We start from the raw sequence: 23,134 nt of genomic DNA, 5'->3' as shown, positions 1-23,134 counted from the left end.
ACCTGTGACCAATATTTTTTTACATGTTGAAACCAAGTAGATAATTTCTAACTCGGGTTTTACAAAAGGTTGCCATTTGATGTATCTAACCTACAGTTAAGTAGATTAAGCAGGTTATGAACAGCAGCATTCAGGAGGGGCAGGGCAGTGGACCTGGGGAGCCTTTGGAAATATGCAAAATGCCTTCTTCATCTCCTGGCTTATGTCAGGTAGTGACATTATTTCTGGTGAGACCACTGTACTTTGGTTTTGTTAACCTGAAATAATTGTCATGTTTCTTACATACGATCTAGAAAGATCTGGACATTTTCACCTGTCTTGAACTTAAGTAAAAATTGAATGTTCAGCCTTTCTGGTGGGAGCTTAGGTCCCCTGCTCCTAACACACGGTGAGAGGGGACACAGTTCCTTGATACCAGTCCCTCCTGCACAATGCAGGATACAGTCTAGCCTAATATTTGTTAATCCATAATAGTTTGCCCAAGTGCTGTATAGCAAAAAAATTAAAGTGTGTTTTTCTATGGTTAAATCATCTCTGTCACTGCAAATATTTGCTGTTGCAAACTGTTGCTGCACATGCAACTGTGGGAGGGTTGCCTGGTTCACTGCTGATTTGTACAGTGAGTGACAGCTGTGGGCAAAACCCAAATCATACATTATTATTGTTAATATTAGTTTAAACCGATGTAAGTTAATGTAGAACAAACAGTAATCAGCAGCTAACTCAACTGTAGTAAGCCATCCACTAGCCATAGGATTCTTTGTTTGAAGATGCCTGGTAGACACTTTACATTACATGTTGTTTAGAGAAAGGGAATAAAATCATCGCCAAGTTATGCTTGTGTTAAGGGAAAAAACATACAGAAAAGTTATGGGCTTTAAAGTGCTAGAAAAAAAAAAGGCCTTTAATAGCTGTTGAATATTTTTTTATAAATGAAAAGGAGAGGCTGCCATTGGAAAAGTTCTGAAAAAAAATCTTCTCAGTGCTAATTCTAATTTGAAATAAGCAGAACCATCTAGCAGCACAGTATCTGTATTGAAACTGTAAGTATTAATACCTGTATAACCTGTACACTGGCTGCATTCATTTATTTTCATTAATTCAATGTACTTTGTATTCTGCGCCCCATTTATTACATTCCGTGTCGTATTTGCTGTGACTGCTGGGGAAGGGTTATGATAAAGTCAGAGGCAATGAAGATGGGTGCTCAATCTAACAGGTGCTCCACTCCCTTTGTTCTTTGTATACACATATTCAAATCACGTAAGGCAGGGGACAGGATAGGGCCTGTTAACTCATTGCTGATTTTCCTAGCAAATAAACCAGCAGCTGCAGGTCCAAGCCCTGGCTTAGCGCTGAGAAGGTGGCATTTGTGTGGGACAGGATGCTTTCATGGAGCCCTTTAACCAACTTCTTTTGGGACTTGGAGTGCAAAATATATTTTTTACTTGTAGGTAAGAAACAGCATGAATTATATTTGTTTGTCACTGTGGAAATGTGAATTGGTTTTATAAATTTTATAAATTTAAAGATACTTCTGTTGTATTGTCAGCTGTTTCATTTCAAGCAAGTAGCCTAAAAGCTTTTAATCAGATAATGTAACCTTGTTTTATGAGTGAAGCTATACAGTTTTAGCAGCTGACAAAAATGAGTGCTGTACATAATCCATGTATAATACATGGGCATTGATTACAAGTATGTTGTCACATTTATTAAGTAATATATGTATTGTATGTTCTTTTTGACAAGTAAGGCTGGACAAGTTCTGAACCAAAGTTTATACAGAAGCTGATACACTTCTCTTTAGAAATGCGTGATGAGGAGACAGTGCTGATAGATTATTTTTCACTTCATTGTGATGACTTGTACTTGATATGGAAAATTCATATGTAATATTTAAATATACTTGATATTGAAACTAAATGGAGCTTTCAATTAACTGAAGAATGTCTTCCCATTAATAGTACATTTTTTTGGTATGTGGGTGCAGTTTTCATAAGAATGCATTTGTTATCCGTGCAGTAGATAAAAAATAGATGTTCTGTGTACTTTGACAGGAATGTCCTGTGATCAAATGTTAGATAAACTTATATCTCTACAAACTACAAACTAGTTCAAGGCAAAAATCCCAAACCGGGAAACAGCATTCCCAAGCCTTTCCTGATATAAGTAGGGGTATAGGAATTGCAGATTCCCTGGTCCATTATATCTGGGGTTTTTTCACAAATGAACATACTTGCAAAAAATGTAAAAACTGTTATCACTTACCTAGTGAAATTTTACATAAAGTCCAGGGGTTCTGGAGAACTGAAGACCTAAATGAACACTGGTGAAAAGCAGTTTAGAATCCAAACTCACTTTGACAAGATGTGCATGTTAAATTCAGAGAATGATAAAACCTCGTTAAGCAGGTTTCAGTTTATGCCATAAACTCAAAAGTTATGTCATAGTTTTTTATTTAAACTAAAGCTGCAGCCCTTGTTTTATGTCAACAATGATTCTGTTGTGCTTGCTAATACTGGTGATAGCAATATGGGATGGAAGCAAAGCACAGATCACTTGAGCTCCAAATGGAGGTCATCGTGGTACAACCCTTACGGTCATTATACAAAAACTAGTTTTCAGAATTCCAGTCTTGGAAAAATGTGTATTATATTTGGAAAGTTACAGAGATAGGCTTACGTTATCTGGAATTTAAGCCTACTGAGAAAGAAGTAAAAATTTGGCACATTGGCTTGATTTCACTATTAATTCAAGGATTAGTCATAACAATCTTCAGTTTTAATTAAAAATCAAAGTCAATCTAACAGAAGAGAGTCATAGAACCATTTAGGTTGGAAAAGACCCTTAAGATCATTGAGTCTCACCACAAACCCAGCACTGCCAAGTCCACCACTAAACCATGTCCCTTAGTGCTATGTCTGCCCATCTTTTGAATACCTCCAGGGATGGTAACTCAACCACTTCCCTGGGCAGCCTGTTCCAATGCTTGGCCACCCTTTCTGTGAATAAGATAACCCCTTTTGGTGAAGAATAACCCTTTCGATGAAGAATATTCCAGACTGCAAAAGATTTGATCCCTGTGAAAGCCACAAGTCTCCCTGCATTGCTCCTGTAAAACCCTTGCCTTTGACAGAACACCATTATCTAGAACCTTCTCTGAGCCTCAGTCTGCCTTGCCCCTTGCCCTGCCACCCACAGAGGAGCTCCTACATGCTCATGGCACTCCAGGAAATCACCCCACAGACGCAGAGCGAGCAGCAAAACCTGCAGTCACCCAAAACCATTCCTGAATGGACTCCAAGGGAAAATGGGGGTTCTGCCCTCACCACCTCTGATCTTTGCTAAAAGAATTTCCTTAACTGCAGATCAAAATGTCTTTCCAAGCTGTTAACATGGGTCTCCATGAATCAAGTGGAACAAAATTAATGTACAGTTTCTATTCCCACACTTTTTAACTGAGAAGGAATTAAGTTTTCCAGCCACAGTTCTCTTTATCTTACTTTATTATGGCAATAACTTTCTATACTGGTGATTCCAGTTATCTTAGCGCTCACTAGACCTGCTTGGTTTTTGCTAATTTTCTGCACTGATCTGTGAGAAATATTTTTCGCTATACACAGTTCATGATTACACTGCAGCTGTTACTGGCTTCTTGTCCTACAGCACAATTGCTTACTGACAGCTAAATAAACTCCAAAACTGAGCAGTGTTGTGCATAAAGAATGAGGAAGGATATGAACAGATCTTTTAATTGATCATTTAAGATCTCCCAGCGTTTGAGATATGTTTTTGACTTCATTTAAGGAGATATAAAAATCAAAATGTATTTGATGGGCTGTATGAAGTATATTTCCAACATTTAATATTTTGTGAAGGATTTTACTGAGGAATTACACTCTTTTCAATTTCTTTTTCAGATGGACAACAGCTGTTTAAATCTGGTTTGTATTGTAAGGTTCACAGGGAGGGAATTCACCTCTGAGAAATGTTCAACAGCCAGCAAAACTGATCTCCCATTAACCAGAGTCTAGCAAGTCCCTAAGAGTTCTGTAGCATTACAAAACAGTGCCAGAACAATGGGCCATAAATATTATTAAAAAGGGGTAGGGGAAGAGGCTTCAATTTGATATGCTTCAGCCTTTTCAGGTGTTCGATCTAGAAAAAGTTAAGCATGTAAACATCTCTGTCCTTGTGTATCCTCCACTTTAAGCCTCTCCATATTTTTGCTGTGCTCCTCTTCTTTTTTTGTCCCATTCTCCTCCTGTCTCAGGTGACCTGCAACCATCCTTTCCACATCAGTGTCCCTGCAACCTGAGGTTCTCTGCCTGCTTCCTCTTTAACCCATGAGAAGGTGGGTTTGCCAGTCTTTCTGTCAAAGGATTTCACTCTCTTTATGCACATCACCCTTACAGTGTTCTGCCATATTTCCCGTTGGTTTCCCTGCCATACCCTCAGAAATGCTGCAAGCTGTCTTTTCTAGTTGAGATAGTATTACTCAGCTTTAAGAAAAGTGAAGCCAGCCTTCAACATTTTTTTGGGGGGTAGACTTTGTAGCTGGCTTTGTTTCGACTCTGAAACTCACTTGTTCTTGAATGGGCAGAATATAACCAGAGATTTCTTAGCAATAGGGTTTTTTTTCCTGAAATAGTATCTCACAGATGGGTTTGTGGGCTCCTTCAGTGGCATAGACAACATGGCTGGCTACCCATGAGCCGTCCATTCCCACACCATCTCTGCTCTGCTACTTTTCATGCCCTTCCAGAGTACCTCTAACATTAATTAGTGGCGTTACATATTGCCATGCTGCATCTGATACCTTCAGCCCATTTCTGTGTCCCTACATTGATCCTCGGCAAGTTTTATTTGCAATTAGCTCAAGTGGCAAACAGCTGTGCAGAGAAATTAAAGATTCTAACTCAAAAGACATTTACAGACACCACATTATACTACTGAATTCATGTTTTTATTTTTTTGCTGCTATATAACCTAGGAAATTAGACACAAATGAACCTTTAACAATTTCTTTTTGTCATGAAGACAAATGCTATGAAGGTAGGAAATATAAGAAAGTTGTCTCAGCATTATATTAGTCTTTACTAGCAGTCACATATTTTTCACACATAGCTCCCTCTGCCGTCCCTTGCCAGGTAGGGGGTATATGTACTTCAGCTGGGGAGTTACTTTTTTGTTACAGGTATTGGGAAACATGTCAAGATTCATAGAATAATAGAGTACCAGGTTGGGGGGGACCTCAAGGATCATCTGGTCCAACCGAAGATGTTCAGTAGCAAGAAAAGAAGTGATGATGCATTGTGAAAGCATTGCATGTTGCCCTAGGCACTGCATTCTCTCTCTCAGTTTCCAGTGTGCTCTTTCGAAGTGGTAGATGAATTACCTAAATCACATTTTTCACATGTTCTTACTAATAAGAGGTTGCTTTTTTCCAAAGGTTTTAACTTAGCGCTTGCAGTGTACTTCTCAGCAATATTGAGCACTCACGGCTGAGCAATCAAACCTGCACCTGATGTCGACAGGACCTGTATCTTGAACATATTAAAATGTGGGTTTATGTATTTTGGAAAATCCAGTCCTTGATATTTCAAATTGATCATTAAAAATGAGTGGGTATTTTTGCTGTTAATTTTCTCTGTTTAGTTCCTCGTCTGTAAAGTCATATCAATTATAATGGTGGTGTGAAATCAATTCATTAATGTCAACACGTTACACCATTGCTGTACTTGTGAGTGCTGTGGAAAAGTTCCCATGGAAATCGATCGCTCAGTCCTAAGAGTAAAGTTTTAATAACGTTCTATAAATCTGTCTCAGGCCAACACAATGGAATGATTCAAAAATAATATATGGGAAAGCTGATGATTAACTGAGGAGTGGCCTTTTTGCACCCTAACAGAGGCAGGATTCTTGCAGAAGAGGCTTAATCATGTGGGTGAAAATTTTGCTGTTGTGCCTATCAACAGCAAACCTTAATTCCGCGCTTTCCTAAAATTGGATTACTTGACTTTTGCAAGCTTAGTAATGTTTCTTGAATTTAGTCTTATGGGTACAGAGCAGTTAGGCATAATAACTATTTCTAATTTTAATCAGGCAAATTCATGGAAGTGCTGTTTTTTAGATTTTCAGTCAGTTTCTTAGTATAACTGTCAAAGTAACACTAAGAAATTTCTCCATGGATAAACCAACCCAGAAAAAATAATCTCAAAATTGATTTTGCAATCCAAGACTGTTAGAAAATGTAAGACCTAGAAATGGGAAGTACTTCAAAGGGGAAATATTTTAAACATTAAGGTAAATACACATTTTCTCATTAAAAAAATTTCAACAATAAAAGATCCTGTGCTTTGAAATGGCAAATATCTTTTCTTTGGCTTTTCATATATTTTAAAGCTGGAGCTTTATAGCTAGATCCAACTTCATCAAGGTCAATGAGTGTTTATTCCTTTCTTACTTGAAATCTGAGTTATAACCATACAAAAAAGTGTCAGCTTTAACCTTGGGAGTTTTTCTCTTTGCAAATTTCTCGTTTGAGTTTTCCAGGGTTTCCATTTGTGTTTTGGGTTTGTTTATTTGTTTCATTTGTTTCATTTTTTATTCAGGTCTTTGTTCTGCCTTAAAGTTGACAGTACCATCTCATACCATCCATGGTATTGAGGGGCAACCACTCCATCTTACTGTTGACTACAATTTCAATGCTACAGCTTCTGAAATCCAGATAATATGGCTTTTTGAGAGGCCTCAGAGTAACCCAAAATACTTGCTTGGCTCTGTAAATCAAACAGTAGTTCCAGACTTGGAATACCAGCACAAGTTTACCCTCATACCACCAAATGCATCTTTGATGATCAATCCATTGCATATCAGTGATGAGGGCAATTATATTGTAAAAGTCAATGCCCGTGGAAATGGGACGATAGCTGCCAGTCAAAAGATTCAAGTAGCTGTTGATGGTAAGTTAGTAAAATATAGTATCTTCATTTTGAAAATAAAATTTCAGTAGTTTTGAAGTACTGATTCTTAGTATCTCATTACAATAATGTATGATTTAATGCAACCATACATGAATAAATACTAACAATTAAGTTATGTTGTTTTCTAGTGCTGATGGAGTGAATGCTAGAATATGTCATCTGTAAACAAAATTCATGCATTGACTAATGTTTCTGGATCATAAGTAAAAAATTGAAGAGGTATAGAAACCTTAAAATTACTATGAAATTAGAGAAACTTCTAAAAAAAAGGTTTCATAAGGCTCTGCTGTGCTGTCCATCATGAGGATGCATTAACTTTCAAATAGTCTTTTTCCCTGAAAAACTTTACCTTCTGTAACTACCAAGGAGGAGTCATTGACTTCTGCTGGTGACCCTGTGTCTGTAAAAGAAGCCCAGACCTGAATTCCTAAAATACTGAAATTCCCTCTTTGTACTCAGTTCCTTGTAGTGGGCATAGGAAATAAAAAAAAAATAAAATTAAAAAGGGGAGATAGAAGAGAATGATCTAAAAGAATGACAAGAGACTACTGTAATTTGTGGGTTATACAGGGAGAGCCCTGTAACTGTTGGGCTTGGAAAATGAAATAACATCTTGACATGACAAAGCTGTAGCTGCCATTTAACTCCCATACCCATCCCAGGCTTCAGCCATCCTCATGACCCGACTGACAGCACGTTTCAGCGGTGCCCAGCATCAGCAAAGCTGTGGGCAGCCATACTGAGGAAGGCGCACACTGTGGGCGATGTCATGCAGTTCTGTGGCCACAGGGATTTGCTTATGAGGAAGGAGCTGGAAGCCATAGAATACCTGACTGCAGCCTTTGTCCTATTACCAGTAATATAACCAGTCCAGTTTTATTTACATACGAGAACAATTCTTACAGTCACCAGATGAGAAACTGGCCCCTTTATTTCAACTTTTAACCACATGTAATAAATAAAATTTGAAATCCGAGTACTTTCCAGGGAGGATGATGACTGCTATTTTTATCATCTTGAGAATGAAGTCTGTAATATACTGGCTTATCACTTTTACAACTCTTTGTATCTCTTTAATTTACAGTTCCTGTCACAAAGCCTATTGTCCACACTGAACCATCTTCAGGGGTAGTGGAGTATGTGGGGAATATTACCTTAAAATGTACTGTGGGTAACGGTACAAGGGTAGTTTACCAGTGGATGAAAAATGGGAAGCCTCTCCATGCCAGCCCTAATTACACCTTTTCATCAAACAATGCTACACTTCTAATTGTTCCTGTTGTAAAAGAAGACATTGGGAATTACAGCTGTCTGGTATCTAACCCTGTCAGTGCAATGGAAAGTGAGATAATTGCACCAACCATATATTGTGAGTATATGAAATATTCATAATTACCTTTGTATAAATGATATGGCTGGAAAGAGTGCCTCTAACTATGGAAACAGGCAGAAAACAGTTGAGTCAATGTTATATATGAGCTTGCATTCAAGATGAGCTTGTTTATAACAGTTCTGACTTAAAACAGTATAATAAAAAGTTACTCAGCGTTATGTAGTTGTGAAGATAAGTCTGAACTGGAGAATTCAAATAGGAACTTCCAGAATTCCGCAGTACAGGCAGCCTCAGATCTGGAGGAGCTCTGACTCAAAGGAAGAAAATAATCAGATGGATATAAATGAAAATAGTGTTAAAAATGGGGACAGCAGCCAGCTTCAAAAAGGTAAGTACAGGAAGTACCATGCCGAAGGACTGGTATTAGTGGTTTTCCTCAAGATCATTTCAACTCCAGTCCTGTTTAATACATCCATTAATGACATCAGCATAAAGATTGAGGGTATCAATGATGTTCACCTGTGACATTAAACTGCGAGGTCTGAAGGACTTTGACAGAGTAATAGAACTGCTATGAAATTTGCTAGTAAAAAGTAAATGGGCATGCACTTTTAGAGAGCAAAGACTTTGAACTTCTGCTGATAAGATGGAGATTGATTAGGAAATAACTGAGGCAGTGAGCCTGGCTGACTGAGCTGTCACAAGATGTCTGTAAGCTGGCAGTGTGATTCAGGCATGAGAAAGACATGTAATTCTAGGGTGTGTTGGCAAAGTATTTCCAATAAGGAAATAAGGGGAATACTAATGGCACACAGAAGATGAGACCACATACAGACCACTGTGTGCAGTTCCCGCACATGCCAGAGCACTGATCTCAAACTGGAAAGAAATAGAACAGAAAGGAATGGAGAAGAGACCCAGAGAACTCAGTCTGGCTTAGCAAAATCAGAGCTGAAAGGAGCATTTGCTTTCCACATCAAATGGGAAACATGAGGGAGCAAGAAGAGTTGTGTGAAGACCAGTGCTGGCAGAAGAGTAAACCATAAGCTAGCCATATTTTCACTGGAAATGAAAACACCTGAAAAACACTGTGAATTTAGATTGAGTTCATGAATGAAATGAGTTGGTGGAAACAAAAGATTGGCTTAATCAGCATTCAGCAATTACACTTTAAATCCTAGAAAAGGCACTATCGTTTTATTCTTTGTACACCTCCCGTAACATCAACTCCCAGTGCCTCCAAGATCTGCAAGCAGCACATGCTACATATGTGACCTTGCCACACTCTAATCCTCATGTCCTCAGGGGTCAAACTGCCCTTCTTAGAGGAGAGCTGAAATCCGGCAGGTCACAACAGGTACCAGCTGTGTTCAGATATAACCAGTTTACCCAGTGGCACAGTGTGGATGGCACAGTGCAAGGGCCATAACTGGATTCCTGTCCAGCCAGGGGCTGGTGTTCACTCTTGCTTTTGCCAGGCTCTGGCAGCTGGTAGACATCCCATGCCCTAGGATTGTTATGATTGCACTACCAGCATATTCAGGTCCTACACCTCTTACTATGTCACATTTTCATCTTCCTCCTCCTTTCATCTCTGATTATCCATTCTGCTACTTATTAATTTTTAATTATAACTTGAAAGCATTGGATAAGGAGGTATCTTGCATCTGAGGTGTGTGAGGGTCTTTATCAGGAGCAGAGAAAAAAACCTGCCTAAATTAGTGAAGACTAACGAGGACATTGTTAGATGAGAGCTGATCCCTTAGGTGCAGGTTATAAAATTGACAGCACTGCAGACATGAAGATGAGGGAGATGCTACAGAGTCCTAAACAGGGACTGTTTGTAAACTGAGCTTCCATCATATTAGACAGGGGAATCATGATAAAATGCTCTATAAGGAAATAACCAGCACTGATGGAGTTCCTCAAGGTAGCACATTTTTAAATGCCTGCTTCTGTATAGTGACAATCTCAGCTCCCTCAAGTGCTTAAAGTGCTAAGAATGAGAGCTGCATGTGTATAACTGCACTGCCCCTACTGTTTTTCTGACTTTAATGAGCTATGAACGGGCCGTATAAATCTCTCTTTTCCAAGAATACCTATACAAAACCTGGGGACAACTGTATCCAGCACAACCTGGCAGCCTTCTTGCAATGCCGTAAAATCAGGTCAGACTAGAAAAATATCTGCTACTCTTGCTACCTTTCAGACTGCTCTTTTCATTTGTGGCACAGCCCATTTGGCATTCACATTTCTGACCTGTTGCACCAGGATGGACTCCAGAGCACTTACTGCACTCACAGGTGCCTAGGACACTTGCACAAAGGTGTGTACCCTTCAGCCTCAGTTCTGGTACTGCTTCCTCCCTTGGCCCTCCACTCAACTACATGTATTTTCCAGAAATTTTGAAAAATCTTTCCAGGTTCTAAACTGAAAACCTCTTTTTGACCCATTGTTTAACAGAACTTTAAAATCCCAGAGTGTCCATATTTTTGGATTTATTTTTTTTTGAGTGATTATGATATATAGCTCAAAAGATCTGTATATATAAAAAATTTTGAGATTCTGTTTTTCTCCACATGTGGAAATATTTTTATAAGTATTTGCATTTTCAGAATGAGCTTATTAATTCATCAGAACTGAGGGTTTGTTTTGTGCATGATTTAAAATTTGAAAAACATATTAAGAGAAAACAATGCAGTGCTGAAAGACTGCAATGCTATGGATATTATCCGTATCCAAGTTAGTGATGGGAGTTGGGGTCTTACTTCCTGAGCTATACGAAGTAGCATAATTTGGTCCAACCTCTGCATGCAGAGGTAGTTTGTCTCCCAGTTGTCAATAACAATCCAGAACAGGCCCCAGGATCTCTATGTGCCATATGTCATTGCTGCGGGGGAGTTACTGGAGGTGATAAAAAAAAAGTCACAGTAAATACTTGCCATCTGCTTGGAAACCGTAACAGTCTCGTGGTGATAGGAGCAATTGGAAATATTCTCACAGAGCAGTAAATTGTTACTCAGAACAGATGATTTATTATTTTACAAGTCATTTAGTTAACTGGCTTTACTGAGACAAGAGGCAGATTTCTGTTGAGAACAATACTGGAAAGGAGAAGAAGAGCTGAGGGATCCATGAAGGCTGTTACTCTTTTTTTTTGCAAAGAATCAAAAGTGTTTTGTTCGTCTTTTCACATTAATATTATTCTGCTTATCATTGGCTGTGATGATAATGCACCCCAGAATACGGCTATTGCAGTAGCGTGAGCCAGAAGAAATTATTTCAAGACTGGAAGAAGCTGCTGCCACGGAGGCTGCAGCAGAAACTCTTGTACTGTGCTGTTGCAGTTGAATTTAACAGACTAATCCCTAATAAGGGATTTCTTTCCTTTGGGCTTTCCAAAGCTAGACTGTATTTAGTGCTAGAGAGGAAATGGTTAATTACTCACTTTTTCAGAATCATCCTTGAAGCTGTGTATATCCCTCAGCCACCCAGTGTTTAGGGATCTCAATGGCATGCAGGATGCCCAGGAGAGGCAAAAGGCAGATCCAGACGGAGCAGAAGGGTTGTACGACACTTATGTTGACTTCATCAAGGAAAGCCACTTTTCAGCCTTGCCAAGATTTGATTATCTCTAAGAAAACCTTTCTTTGGGATTATTATTTTTTTTCAAACCTACTTCCTCAGCCATTGTGTGTCAGTGTTTTTATAATGGTTTCTTTCATTTGCAGCTCTCATACAAAAGTGTAGTTGTGTTGTTAGTGTTATCTTCTATGCTGCATTGTTATGATACTGATAAAAAAGCAGAAATCAGTTCTGATTCTTTTGCAGACTGTGGCAAATCTCCCACTACAGTGAAGGGGCTCAAAGACCAGTCAGCTGTTCATACTATTAATCTCTGTTTATATATCAAAGGTTGTATTAGCAGTAAAAATAAAGGCTAATTAATTGTTCTAAGAAAGAAGAATTGGATAGGAGGAACCACAGAATCGCTCTGAAAAGTAAAAATGTGTGTTCCTGCCTATAAATAGAGTACATGAGGTTTTACTTTATGTATGAAAAAGTTCAGTACATCCCTTTCCCTTCTGAAGAAAGGGAAGTAAGTACTTACAACAGGCAAGCCCTCATGCGCGGCTGGTGTTCTGGGAGGGCTCCCCGTCCACACAATCGTGCAACTCAAGTAAGGTCAGCCAGGCCAGGGTAGCGGCGATAGGTCTGCAGCTCCCAGAAGGGCTCGTTACACGATCGGCTGGCTCTTGGGTACAGTAAAGCAAATGACTTGGGAACTGCGGAGCCCGTGGAGAAGCAGCCCAGCATCTAGAGTTTTAAAATGCCTTGACTCTTCAGAATGGCCCCTGTGATGTAGGTGGGAGCAACGCCAGATCACGCTCAAGTTAAGCTCTATTGCATTTTCCAAGTAAATATTATGCATGATGTAGGGCCTTCCTTAAAATGAGACTGCAAAAAGCTTACTGCTAAGAAATGACTAGAGAAAATAAAGCTTGACAAGTTTATGTTGTGAAATACGGACGTTTGGTTAAAAGTGGACTAAGCTGAGGTCATGGTGTAACAGTCTACATTCTCATATGTAAGCCTTCACAGACGGAGAAAAAACCCCAGAGGCACACACACAAAGTGGCCTGTTTTGTGCTGTGCGCTGTTTGCCTGTGTGTTGTGGATGAATAAATCAGTCTCATAAAAGAAGACAGACAATAAATAGCAATGTGCATGTTAGAGGAAGGTCTAATGTCAGCATGAATTTCCTGATGAGAAATGGAGTCTGAAACGTGCCAATGTGCTGCTTCATGTAGCAGGGACTTTCACATTCAAACCCAGCTACATTATCTTAATGCTTCCAGACAACCATAGGAAGGTGGAAATATTACTTGATTGCACTTTCTACAATGGGCATAATACTGACTTGTCTTTTAGCTGTGCCATTCTGTGTGAGGCACTTGGCAGCAGCTTTACCAGACTTCAGGGATCCTACCAAAAAGATGATCTGCATATTTTCTTCTTTTGGTTTCTGTCAATATTAGGTCTGTGCTTTTTCGATTATGCATGTAAGCCCTTAGGGAATTAGCACATAAGAATGATTAGTTCTTTTGACTGGAAAAAGTAATTTAATAAGGCACATTTTGATTATTATATTATCCACATTAATTTCTATATTTAGATCCCTGTGAAAATAGAATTTAACATGTAAAGATATAAAAAACCCATGATGTGAAATGTTCTATTAAAAATAACATGGAAAATATTCCTATCATATTTTAATATATTGTTTCCCTTCCCGTTTTCCTGCAAAGATTACCCTAAAAATACTTAGCTGCTCAGTTGTCTGAGTGATGAACACATTACATGTATTGGACAATATATGCCTTTTCTAATTATATTCAGAAACACAGCTTGCTTTCAGCACAAGGGCTTACTCTTGAAAGAACAATAAATGCTGCAGCAGTAGAAGCCTACTAAAGTGCAGGGAAGGTTAAAGTTTATTTTAGTAGTCATCTTTTTCTGAAGTTATCTAAGGCACACCCCACTCTATATTATACCTGTAGGATAGTTCCCCAAATAATTATTATACTGCAAAGTACTAAGGTAAATATTTATGCATTCCAAGGCTAATTTGTTAACTTTAAAATGTGCAGAGAAATTACTTATGACAATGAGTTTGGCATTTGAGTAGAAAGAGTCAAATACACCCCTGAAGAAGACCTGTTCCTTCACAGCTTTTCCAACTGTGTTCAGTTTTCAATCTTTTTATCATACTGAACAAAGCATAGACCTGTCCTTTTTCCCTAAACATCTGTTAGATCAGTATTACGTGGGTGTACTCGGAGTCAAACCTAGTGCAGACTGAAAGCCTTTTAATTGAAATGATAAAATCCAATGCCAGCCATTCTAAAGGCAGTTTAACTTAAAATTCTGAGTGTAGAAATATGCTTCTATTTGAAGTTTAATTATATACTCTGATTTTAATTTTTCCACTGTGGTTTTTGTTTGTTGTTTGTTTGTTTTTTTTTTTAATGCAGATGGACCTTATGGACTTAGAGTTAAATCAGATAAAGGTCTGAATATAGGGGCAGTCTTCACAGTTGACATGGGGGAAGTTATACTGTTCAACTGCTCGGCAGATTCAAATCCACCAAATACTTATTCGTGGATTCAAAGGGCTGACAATATCACTCATGTAATCAAATATGGACCCCATCTGGAAGTTGTATCTGATAAAGTGGCCCAGAAAACAATAGATTACATGTGCCGTGCTTTCAACAACATGACTGGAAAACGGGATGAAACTCATTTCACAGTCATCGTTACTTCTGTAGGTAAGAACATTAACTCATTGCTGTAACTGTAACATCTGAGGAGAGTGTCAACCCCAGAAAAAGGAAATAATTTTTGGAGACAGAATATACATCAGAAGTGAGGTCTTGCTCACAATGTAGTAAAGGGGATTTTGGCCATTCGTTGGGATCCAAGTTTTACTCACTGTGTGACACGGCTTGGGGCAAGACCCACTAACATGCTGAAGTTTTATGGGAGTTTGACACTAAAATATATTTGGCCATTTGGAAATTTATCCTTTGAGTAGAAAAACTTCCTTGGTAGGCAAAACTCATCATGACCAAGTAACGTGGCAAAATTATATGTCTTTTGTTTTGTTTTTTTACTTTTTACATTTAAAAATTATAAAGATGAATGGAGACAATGACGCAGAAACCCACTGAATGCCAAGGTGGGCCTTTTCTTCCAAGGCTTACTGTCCCACAGCTTTCAGGAGCTGTGAGCCCTGGGGCCACCAGGTGACCAGTATATGAGATAGTTGTAAGCATACATCACTGACTAAAATAACCAGGCACAGACTCACAGCAATGAAGGTCTTTAATATTTTTCCAGTGTGGTTAGGTATTATGAGAACCTTAGTTAAGTGTATGATAATAATGCAAGTTGTAATGATGAATGGTTTTATTGCAATCTGTTTGAAAAAATTATTTCACTGTCATATTTGTGAATCTATGGATTGACTGCTAGATTCTGCTCAATACGCACCTCTACTTGTCATACATTATAACCTCAGTTCCCGTTTCAGATTCTATTAAAGAGCAACAAAGCAGTTTTTCAGAAAATCTCCAGAAGCTTACAGCAAAGAACAAGACATTGGAGAAGTCTGATTTCTTTTATTAATACAGATTGATACAAGTATTTTCAGATAAGGAATGCATGCTGTTAATGTTCAACAAGATAGAATAGATTGCCTTTTAGAAAATTTATCAAAGCAACTTCGCTTGTGCAGAGCAAAGAGCTAGGCCATTTGTTAGTCAGGTAAACAAGGAGACCAGATGTCCATTGTTCAGACTGACTTACAGATTCATCACAAATCCGTGGCTTTCAGTATGCTGGAAGGAAGATGGGTTGCAGTTTTACAATGAGAATACTGCACTTCAAAGCTAAACATTGTGGCTAGTGGTGAAAGAAAATGCAACCAGAGCTATGCGTCAGTAGAAATAAACATGACATTTCTCTAGGAAGTTCATGTGACCTATGATATATATGTGCGTATTCATCAGTAAGTGTTAAGAAATTCAGGTGAGATTTCCTTTCAAAGGCTGAAAAAGGGAAGACTCCACAGCTTCGTGTTTAGTTGCACTTAAGATCATACATTTCCTAATTACAAATATTTTGCCTAAATAAAGCTTTTTAAAACATTTTATCCTGTGTATTTAAAAATATCAGTTTCCTCCTTTATGGAAATTTTCTTCTTGATGAGTATTCATCCAAATAGCACTAAATCCAGATGTGGAGCCTACACTTTGCAATGCACCACTGATTGAATATTTGTTATGAATTCACACATGAGGCTAAACCTCAGAGATCCTGCTCAGGCTAAATTCTGTTTGCAAGTGATAAAACATACTAAGCAAAGACTATGAATATTATTCCATACCCCATCTCCCTGTCCCCATAATCCGAGATACAGAGCCTGGACTATGTCTTTAAAATACTAGAAACCCCATTTTCAGCAGCAACAGTAACGCTGATATTTCAGAAGACCTTACAAAACTTCCCCAGCTAAGGAACTGATGACATCTGTATGTTGCTATAAACAGCTGCCTAATCAATGCTAAAAATCATCCAGAAAACAATTACATCAGTAATTACACTAAGCTGTTCCCCAGTTTTAGCCAGGACTAGACTTTAAAATAAGTGGAGGTATCTCGTTATGTACATAAGTCACTGCTCAGTTCTCAAGTCAATTTGAGTGTGTTAAATGCACGTAAAACCCACATCTTTGTTTTTCTGCACCAGTATGCCTGTGGAAATAAGATTTATTGAGTCTCAACTTGAAATTATTTGTTTTGAAGAGCATTTTTAAGGACTCAACTGATTCTCCAGCGTTTGGGGTTTTTTTCTGAGGAAAGCAGTACATTGAAGCGGTATGAAAACAATTCGGTGAAATTGCAGTGATTTATTTTCCCATATTTTTGGGATGCATCTGGTTTGAAATCTACATATTTAACCTTTGTGTTAACCACAGCACACATAGTCAGCACAATGCCAGTGAACTGCATGGAGGTATAAGTAGATGTAAGCAATGCTAGCTCTCTGCACAGGAGTTCATCAAAATACTGGAAACACATCTGGCTAAATAATACACATTTGAACCGTGTTACTAAAGCCAGCATTGACAAATATGCAGCATTAATTTACCTGTATGGATTGTGACATGACCTTTCATTACATGAATTCTGCATGATTCAGAGAAAATTAAGGATGCACAGGCAACTATGTATGGCATTTCCTAACTTTCACATCCCTGTCTGCAAATTCTATGCAAATGTTTTCCATGTGTTTTTGTGTATGTAATTATATACATATTGTGTTTCTGTTGTGCCAGTAAATCCAGCTGGAAAAGAGCTGCTAATGCGTATCTCAGCAGAAGATCTCAGCAAAGGAAATAAATACTTCGGATATATTTAGACATGAATGCAAACAAATGTAATTTATTGGCTTCTGATGGGATTTGATAAACAACCAGACTGTCAGTGATCTGAAAATCTTCATAAAAAATACAATAGCTCAGTTATACCCTCCTACTCTACAGGTCCTACAGCTAGGATTTCCCTCCCATCTAGCACAAACTGCTCACCTAATTGTCACCTAATTTCTTGGCATTTCAGTGTCTCTATGGCTAAAATAAGAGTAGTCATCTACTTTTTGTGATGCTGTAATTCATAGATTACATTTACTGACCTTCATTTAGCTCTAGGTACCAATCTGTTCTGGACTGATTTCTGATATGCCTTTCCAGTTCAGGAGATTGGGGGGGGGGGGGAGCCGGAAAAAAAGAAAAAGTATTACTGATTCACAGGAACTTTTGTATCTATTTTGTATCTCTGTGCAGGTTTACTAGCTTCAGATGAGTTTCAAAACATGCATTTTCCAGTGTCATTGTAGCACATCATACAGAACAGGAAACTAAATCCAGTACTCATCTTCTTTGTCACAGGACTGGAAAAGCTGGCCCAGAAAGGAAAATCTTTGTCATCTCTTGCAGTAATAACGGGAATTTCATTATTTTTGATCCTGGCTATGGCCTTTTTATTCATATGGAAAAGATATCAGCCACATAAAGGTATGTAAAAGTTCAGCATGCTCCAGCTCTTCTTTTGGACCGTCAGAGCAAAAAGAATTATTTTTCTTTTTTTCTTCTTTTCAGTGATACAACAGAAGCTGCAGAGCAGGTAAAAAAATAAATCATTCTTAAGTCTTGAAGTCCTTTCCATGAAGAGAATTGCATTTTATCATATTAATTTTCTTGCCTTGGCTTATGACATCAAACTGAAAAGCATGTTTATGTTTTCTAGGCCAGAGGCTGATTACAGAAAGGCACAGACATTTTCAGGTAATGCTAGTGAAAGAAATGTGAGCATAAGGTCAAAATCCATTCCTGCAAAAAATTAACATCTCTGCATACAAAAAGAAAAAGAGAAAGGAAGTGTATTTGTAACTTGGGTTGCACACCTCTCTGTTAGCTTGCTTAAGACAAAACCAAAACTCCAACAGGTCAACATGGGTGTAGCTCATACCTGGAGTTCACAGCAGGATGTACCCTGTTGGCTTGAATTTCAGCTGTTCATCTGGTATTCTGGGGTTAGAATCACCTGCATTCTGCTGTCCCCACCAATATGAAATAAATTCGTGTTATTATGGGATAGCAGTGAGAGGTGATACACCATGGGAGAATCACAATTCTAAATGTTCATGGCACCAACTGATATTAAAATCATCAGATAATTATATGACATTACAGTGTACATATGTTAGCCTCTACCATGTTCTGTACTACTTTCCTCTGTGTCAGAAGGACCCAGTGTGGGTTTTTTTCACTGCCTCTTTTCTCTCCATAATCCTTCCCACATGGTCCTAGGCAGGAGAGGCTGGAGACCAGCTGTCCTTTGGAAGGGTAGCACTTTTTAGTCCCATCCCTTTCTACCAAAGTATCAGAGTAGGCCGTAAACTGCTACATGCGAGAGGATAGAGAAGTATACAAAGCTTAGCAAGGTAAGAAATTCACTTGAGCACAGCAGGTCCTCCACCCCAGCAAGAAGTATCAGATGAGAGAGTCTCAGTGCTGTCTTTAGTGCTGCAGCATTTGCTGTGGAGTGATGCCCAAGAGACAACCAGGAGATCTAGACTGTGGGAGGGTAGGGAGAGAGACTCCCACCCTAACTACAATTGTTTCTGAAGTCCCAGATACAATTTGTCAACTTGTTTAATAATGTAGCATCTCTTAGTATCATCTTCCCTGTTTTTTATTTTCAGCATTATGAAAGATTCAGGTGGTATTGCCTCACTACAGTGTAAATGTGCTGAGCTTATGATTGGGCCTTTTTTCTATGGAAAATGAAAGTAAACCTGTTTAGCCTGCCAGCAAAAAGAGTCCCAATGGCTCAGCCAGAACTGTTACTGAGGTTAGCCAGGGCTCCTCACTTGATCTGAGGTGTTGGAGATATTCAAGTGCTGTGCACACTGGCTGTGCAGCTGCCCTGCCTCACTCCACACCAGCTTAGGAACTTGGCAGGGAAGTGCTTTAAAGCAGATCAAACAACCAGTATTCAGATGTTTTAAAAATTAGGTCAAATTATCTTGCCAGTCATTATTTTCCAGGTTCATATTACATCTCAATACCTTTTTTTTCATATTTGTTTTAACTTTAGGACATGAAAGTGCTTTGGATGATTTTGGGATATATGAATTTGTCGCTATTCCTGATCTTGCCAGTGGTTCTAGGGTATGTGATTTTACATCATAAACTGATGGTTTCTTTTCCATTTCTTAAGGTGTACTAAGTATCTGTACTAGAAACCTTCTGTCAGTCTGCTTCTGTTGCTTTTTACAGATTATATGACACCATATTAATGGCTTTTTTTACCCAGTACTTACTCTTTCTTCACCGTGTTACTAGTTCAGTACTTATATCAACATGGGACAGTAAGGAACTAGCCAAGCTCTAAAGACAACGATCTCGGTTCAGCTACCCTATATTAAAAGAATATTAGTAGTGTTGGGTAGATGGGTAGCACTGAACCGCTTGTGTTACACAAGCCAGTTAACTAATGTGATGCTGTTTTCTTCCTTGGCCCTAATATTGCTGCTCATGCAACATACAAGTCTGGCAGTGCAGAAAAGCCTCAGGCGGGTATTTGAGGGTTTTATTGTAAAAATAAGTAAACTAAATCTCAGCTATATTTCACAAGAATTACTTTCTTAGGTTCATGTACTGCAGGGGAGGACCTAAGCACAGGAATCTTGCTAGCAGGAAAAATTCTACTACATATGCTACTTGTCTGCATTGTGGCTTTGCTGACATTACTGTGTCGCAGTTGGATATCATTCTGATGTGATGTAAAAGGAAAAAAATGAGAAATAGAGCCACAAAATTTAGGGACAAGAGACTGAAACTGGGAGGAAGCAGAAGAAGCACTTTCCCTTTGCTAGGGAAAATTTCTGGCAATACAATCTTGTACCTTTGGCGAGCATCAGCATGGTCAGGTAAGGGAAAGCTTTTAAAACGTGATCACACAGGGTCACATCAACAGTCACACCTATTTTGTTATTATAATTAGTTCTCCTAATACATGATGTATCAGCAAAAACCAGTCATAGATTAATACATGCTTTTCTCTGCTGGGGTTAGATGGTTGAAACAGACATCTCTGGGGCTAGAGCTCTGTTGTAAAGGTTAGTGGAGAGGACGGAATTCTACATCAGCAGAGATTTAGAGAACAGAGGAGCCAAACTGTGTCTATGAAAGTTTGTGACTGTAGGAGGCTTATTAAGTACAGAGATCAGGCCCTAAATCATCAGAGCCTTAAGCACACCGTGATATCCCTTAGGCTGATCATATCCCAAAGTCACCTTCTTGCAGAATTGGGGCCTTAGTAGGTCAGGAGGGAGAGAGAGGTGACAAGGACAACAGAATGAACGTACAAGCAATGAAACCTATTCTAATTTCCAGTAAAATTTCAAGAAACAGGAGAAACTCCACTGGTTTATGTTCTGTTACTCAGATTTATGGTATTGCAGATGAAGTCAGCATTTGATCCACGGATTCATCTGTTAGTTAGCAGAAAAAGGGAAAAATAAGAAAGCGGAGATAATGAAGAACTGGAGGTTGGGTATAGGCAAAAAGACTGAGAATTGCTTAGGGATGGGGAGTCTAGGTGTTGTGTTGACATAAGAGGAGATTTGTATACTGAATAATGTCAATATTACTTCATTTATGGAAATTCCTTGCAGTTTCCTCTCTTTGACATGCCAGTGCCCTTTCCCTGAATATTCTCTCCTTTTTTACTATCTAGTCTCCTGCTTCTCTCTTTGTTAAATATTCCTTCCTTGACTTGTGGTACATTAATTATAAAATGCTTGCATACTAAATGCAAGAGCTACATCCTAAATTATCTAAGATCCTAATTGAATTTAAAACTTTTGTTTGCCTTACTGTAACTGTGATGTAAAAACAAAATGCAAATTAATAGAGATGAACTGTTAAATCCACACACAAGTCATTGGTAAGAAAAAGTTTAAAAAATGACAAGTTACCTTATCAGTTTAATCTCTATTGAATCTTTTCCTATTTGTACTTACAGTGGGAATACTCTTTGCTACTTTTAGGTTTCCAGTCAATCTGTTCCTGGCTCTGACTTTGTCCCAGGCCAGGATATGCTTAGTACGATTTATGAAGTTATTCAGCATATTCCTGAACAGCTGCAAGAAGACCATCAACAGTAAGTTAAAGGCTGTGTGCAGTCATATGGTAGCTCAAAGACAAATACTTTTGCAGCCAGAACACCCTGCATTTTGGTAGTTGGTGTCTGATTCCAGCAATAGGGGTAAGGAAAGAAAACAGATATAAGGCTACCTCAGTTTCTCCACCGTTTCCTATCCAATCGCTCACTTTTCCTCAAGACTCCGGTCTCTTTTTTCATCATGACAGTCCTATCTAAGTGTGAAAAACAAAGGCTAAGATCTTCCAACACAATTTCAAATGAAAATTCCCAAATGTTTTAAGAGGGTGGCTATAGTTTCACAGCACTGAGACATCCGCACTTCCTACCGAGCAGGCTACATCTTCAGTTGGCAGCACGGCTTCCAGACCTGCCAGCCATATGCCAGGTAGAGTTGGGGGGGGGGGGGGGCGTGTTATTTGCAATGTTGAATCTGGTCAGCTGACCAATAACCAGTGGTTGTTAAAATAGTCATTGAAATATTAATGGACAATGATTAGTTACCCAAACAATGCCTTCATTTGTATCTTAATGGTTTAGATCAAAAGAATTCTTGTTCTGCAGTACGCTAGCTGAGGATTCCACAGAAACACTTTTGCTGAGTTAAATACCAGAGAGACCACAGCATATTGTGCTTAATGCAGTCAGTGTCTGGTAGTCCTGGTTTTGTTCAAATCACCTACCTCGCAGCACTTCTTGGCATAAGAGTGAATACACTGTAAAGTTTCTCTAATTGTGGTATAGCTGCCATAAATCAGTTGTGAATATTGACAGCCTTTCTTACCAGTTAAGAACTGGTACACAAGACTTTATTTGGTAACAAGCCTATTATATCACATTTTCCATGTGTTTATGATGTGTTCTGTTTCTTTTATGGTTGAAAAGGAAAATATGCACTCTTACCAATATACTAATCAGTTGTCTTGGTAATCACAATGTTTAGGTAACTTCATTAGCATTCAGTACTTGTACTACTAAAATTTTTGTGCAGGTGACATCTTCAGCTTTGTGTCCAAAATACATACGCAAACATGCAGCCATGCCTGTAAAAGCAAGCTGATCAGTGAGAAAGCAGTAATGAATTACTAATGACGTTTGTGTTCTGTTTGGAGTTACTCACTTTGAACATTAAGAGTTTTTTTTAAACCGGATGTAAAAAACAGCATTCATAAGGTGTCTCTTTTCTTATTCTTTCTCCTACATGTCTTCCTTCTCAACTTTCCCACTGATACATGACCCCTCTTGAAAAGGAATAAATTCAAAGTAAAGGTAACTTGAACTTTGTGACAGTTCAGATTTCAACTCAAACGTCACAAAACATGTTCTGTAGTTGTAAAGGACTCATTTGCATAAAACCATTTTGCTGCTTTTTTCATGTATCAAGATTTTTAAAAAGAAAATGGAACAAAATTTTCACTAATAAAATATGCTAAATGTGATAATGGGTAAACCAGTCAGACTAGAAAGACCACTCATGAATTTTCCAATTCCTGATGTGCCACAAAGGAGCACTCTTGAGT

General features: G+C 38.5%; 1 protein-coding gene across 1 annotated transcript; it reads left to right on the top strand.

The window, feature by feature from the left end:
* Positions 1-1,194: 1,194 nt before the first annotated feature.
* On the top strand, positions 1,195-21,618 carry HEPACAM2 (HEPACAM family member 2). Its single transcript, XM_037385854.1, has 9 exons — positions 1,195-1,454; positions 6,615-6,965; positions 8,071-8,355; positions 14,355-14,651; positions 17,834-17,959; positions 18,044-18,068; positions 18,192-18,229; positions 19,545-19,618; positions 21,502-21,618. The coding sequence occupies exons 1-9, from the start codon at positions 1,385-1,387 to the stop codon at positions 21,616-21,618; spliced, it is 1,383 nt and encodes a 460-aa protein (XP_037241751.1). The 5' UTR covers positions 1,195-1,384.
* The last annotated feature ends 1,516 nt before the right edge of the window (positions 21,619-23,134 follow it).

This window comes from Falco rusticolus, chromosome 4, assembly GCF_015220075.1.
Source record: "Falco rusticolus isolate bFalRus1 chromosome 4, bFalRus1.pri, whole genome shotgun sequence".
Taxonomy (NCBI): Eukaryota; Metazoa; Chordata; class Aves; order Falconiformes; family Falconidae; genus Falco; species Falco rusticolus.
This window is presented reverse-complemented; position numbering and strand designations above follow the sequence as displayed.

Bases quoted from the DNA above. Each gene is read 5' to 3' on its own strand.
- HEPACAM2 (XM_037385854.1), top strand. From the start codon at position 1,385: ATGCTTTCATGGAGCCCTTTAACCAACTTCTTTTGGGACTTGGAGTGC. The intron at 1,455-6,614 runs GTAAGAAACAGC...TTTTTTATTCAG, and splicing joins AATATATTTTTTACTTGTAG to GTCTTTGTTCTGCCTTAAAG. The intron at 18,069-18,191 runs GTAAAAAAATAA...TATGTTTTCTAG, and splicing joins CAACAGAAGCTGCAGAGCAG to GCCAGAGGCTGATTACAGAA.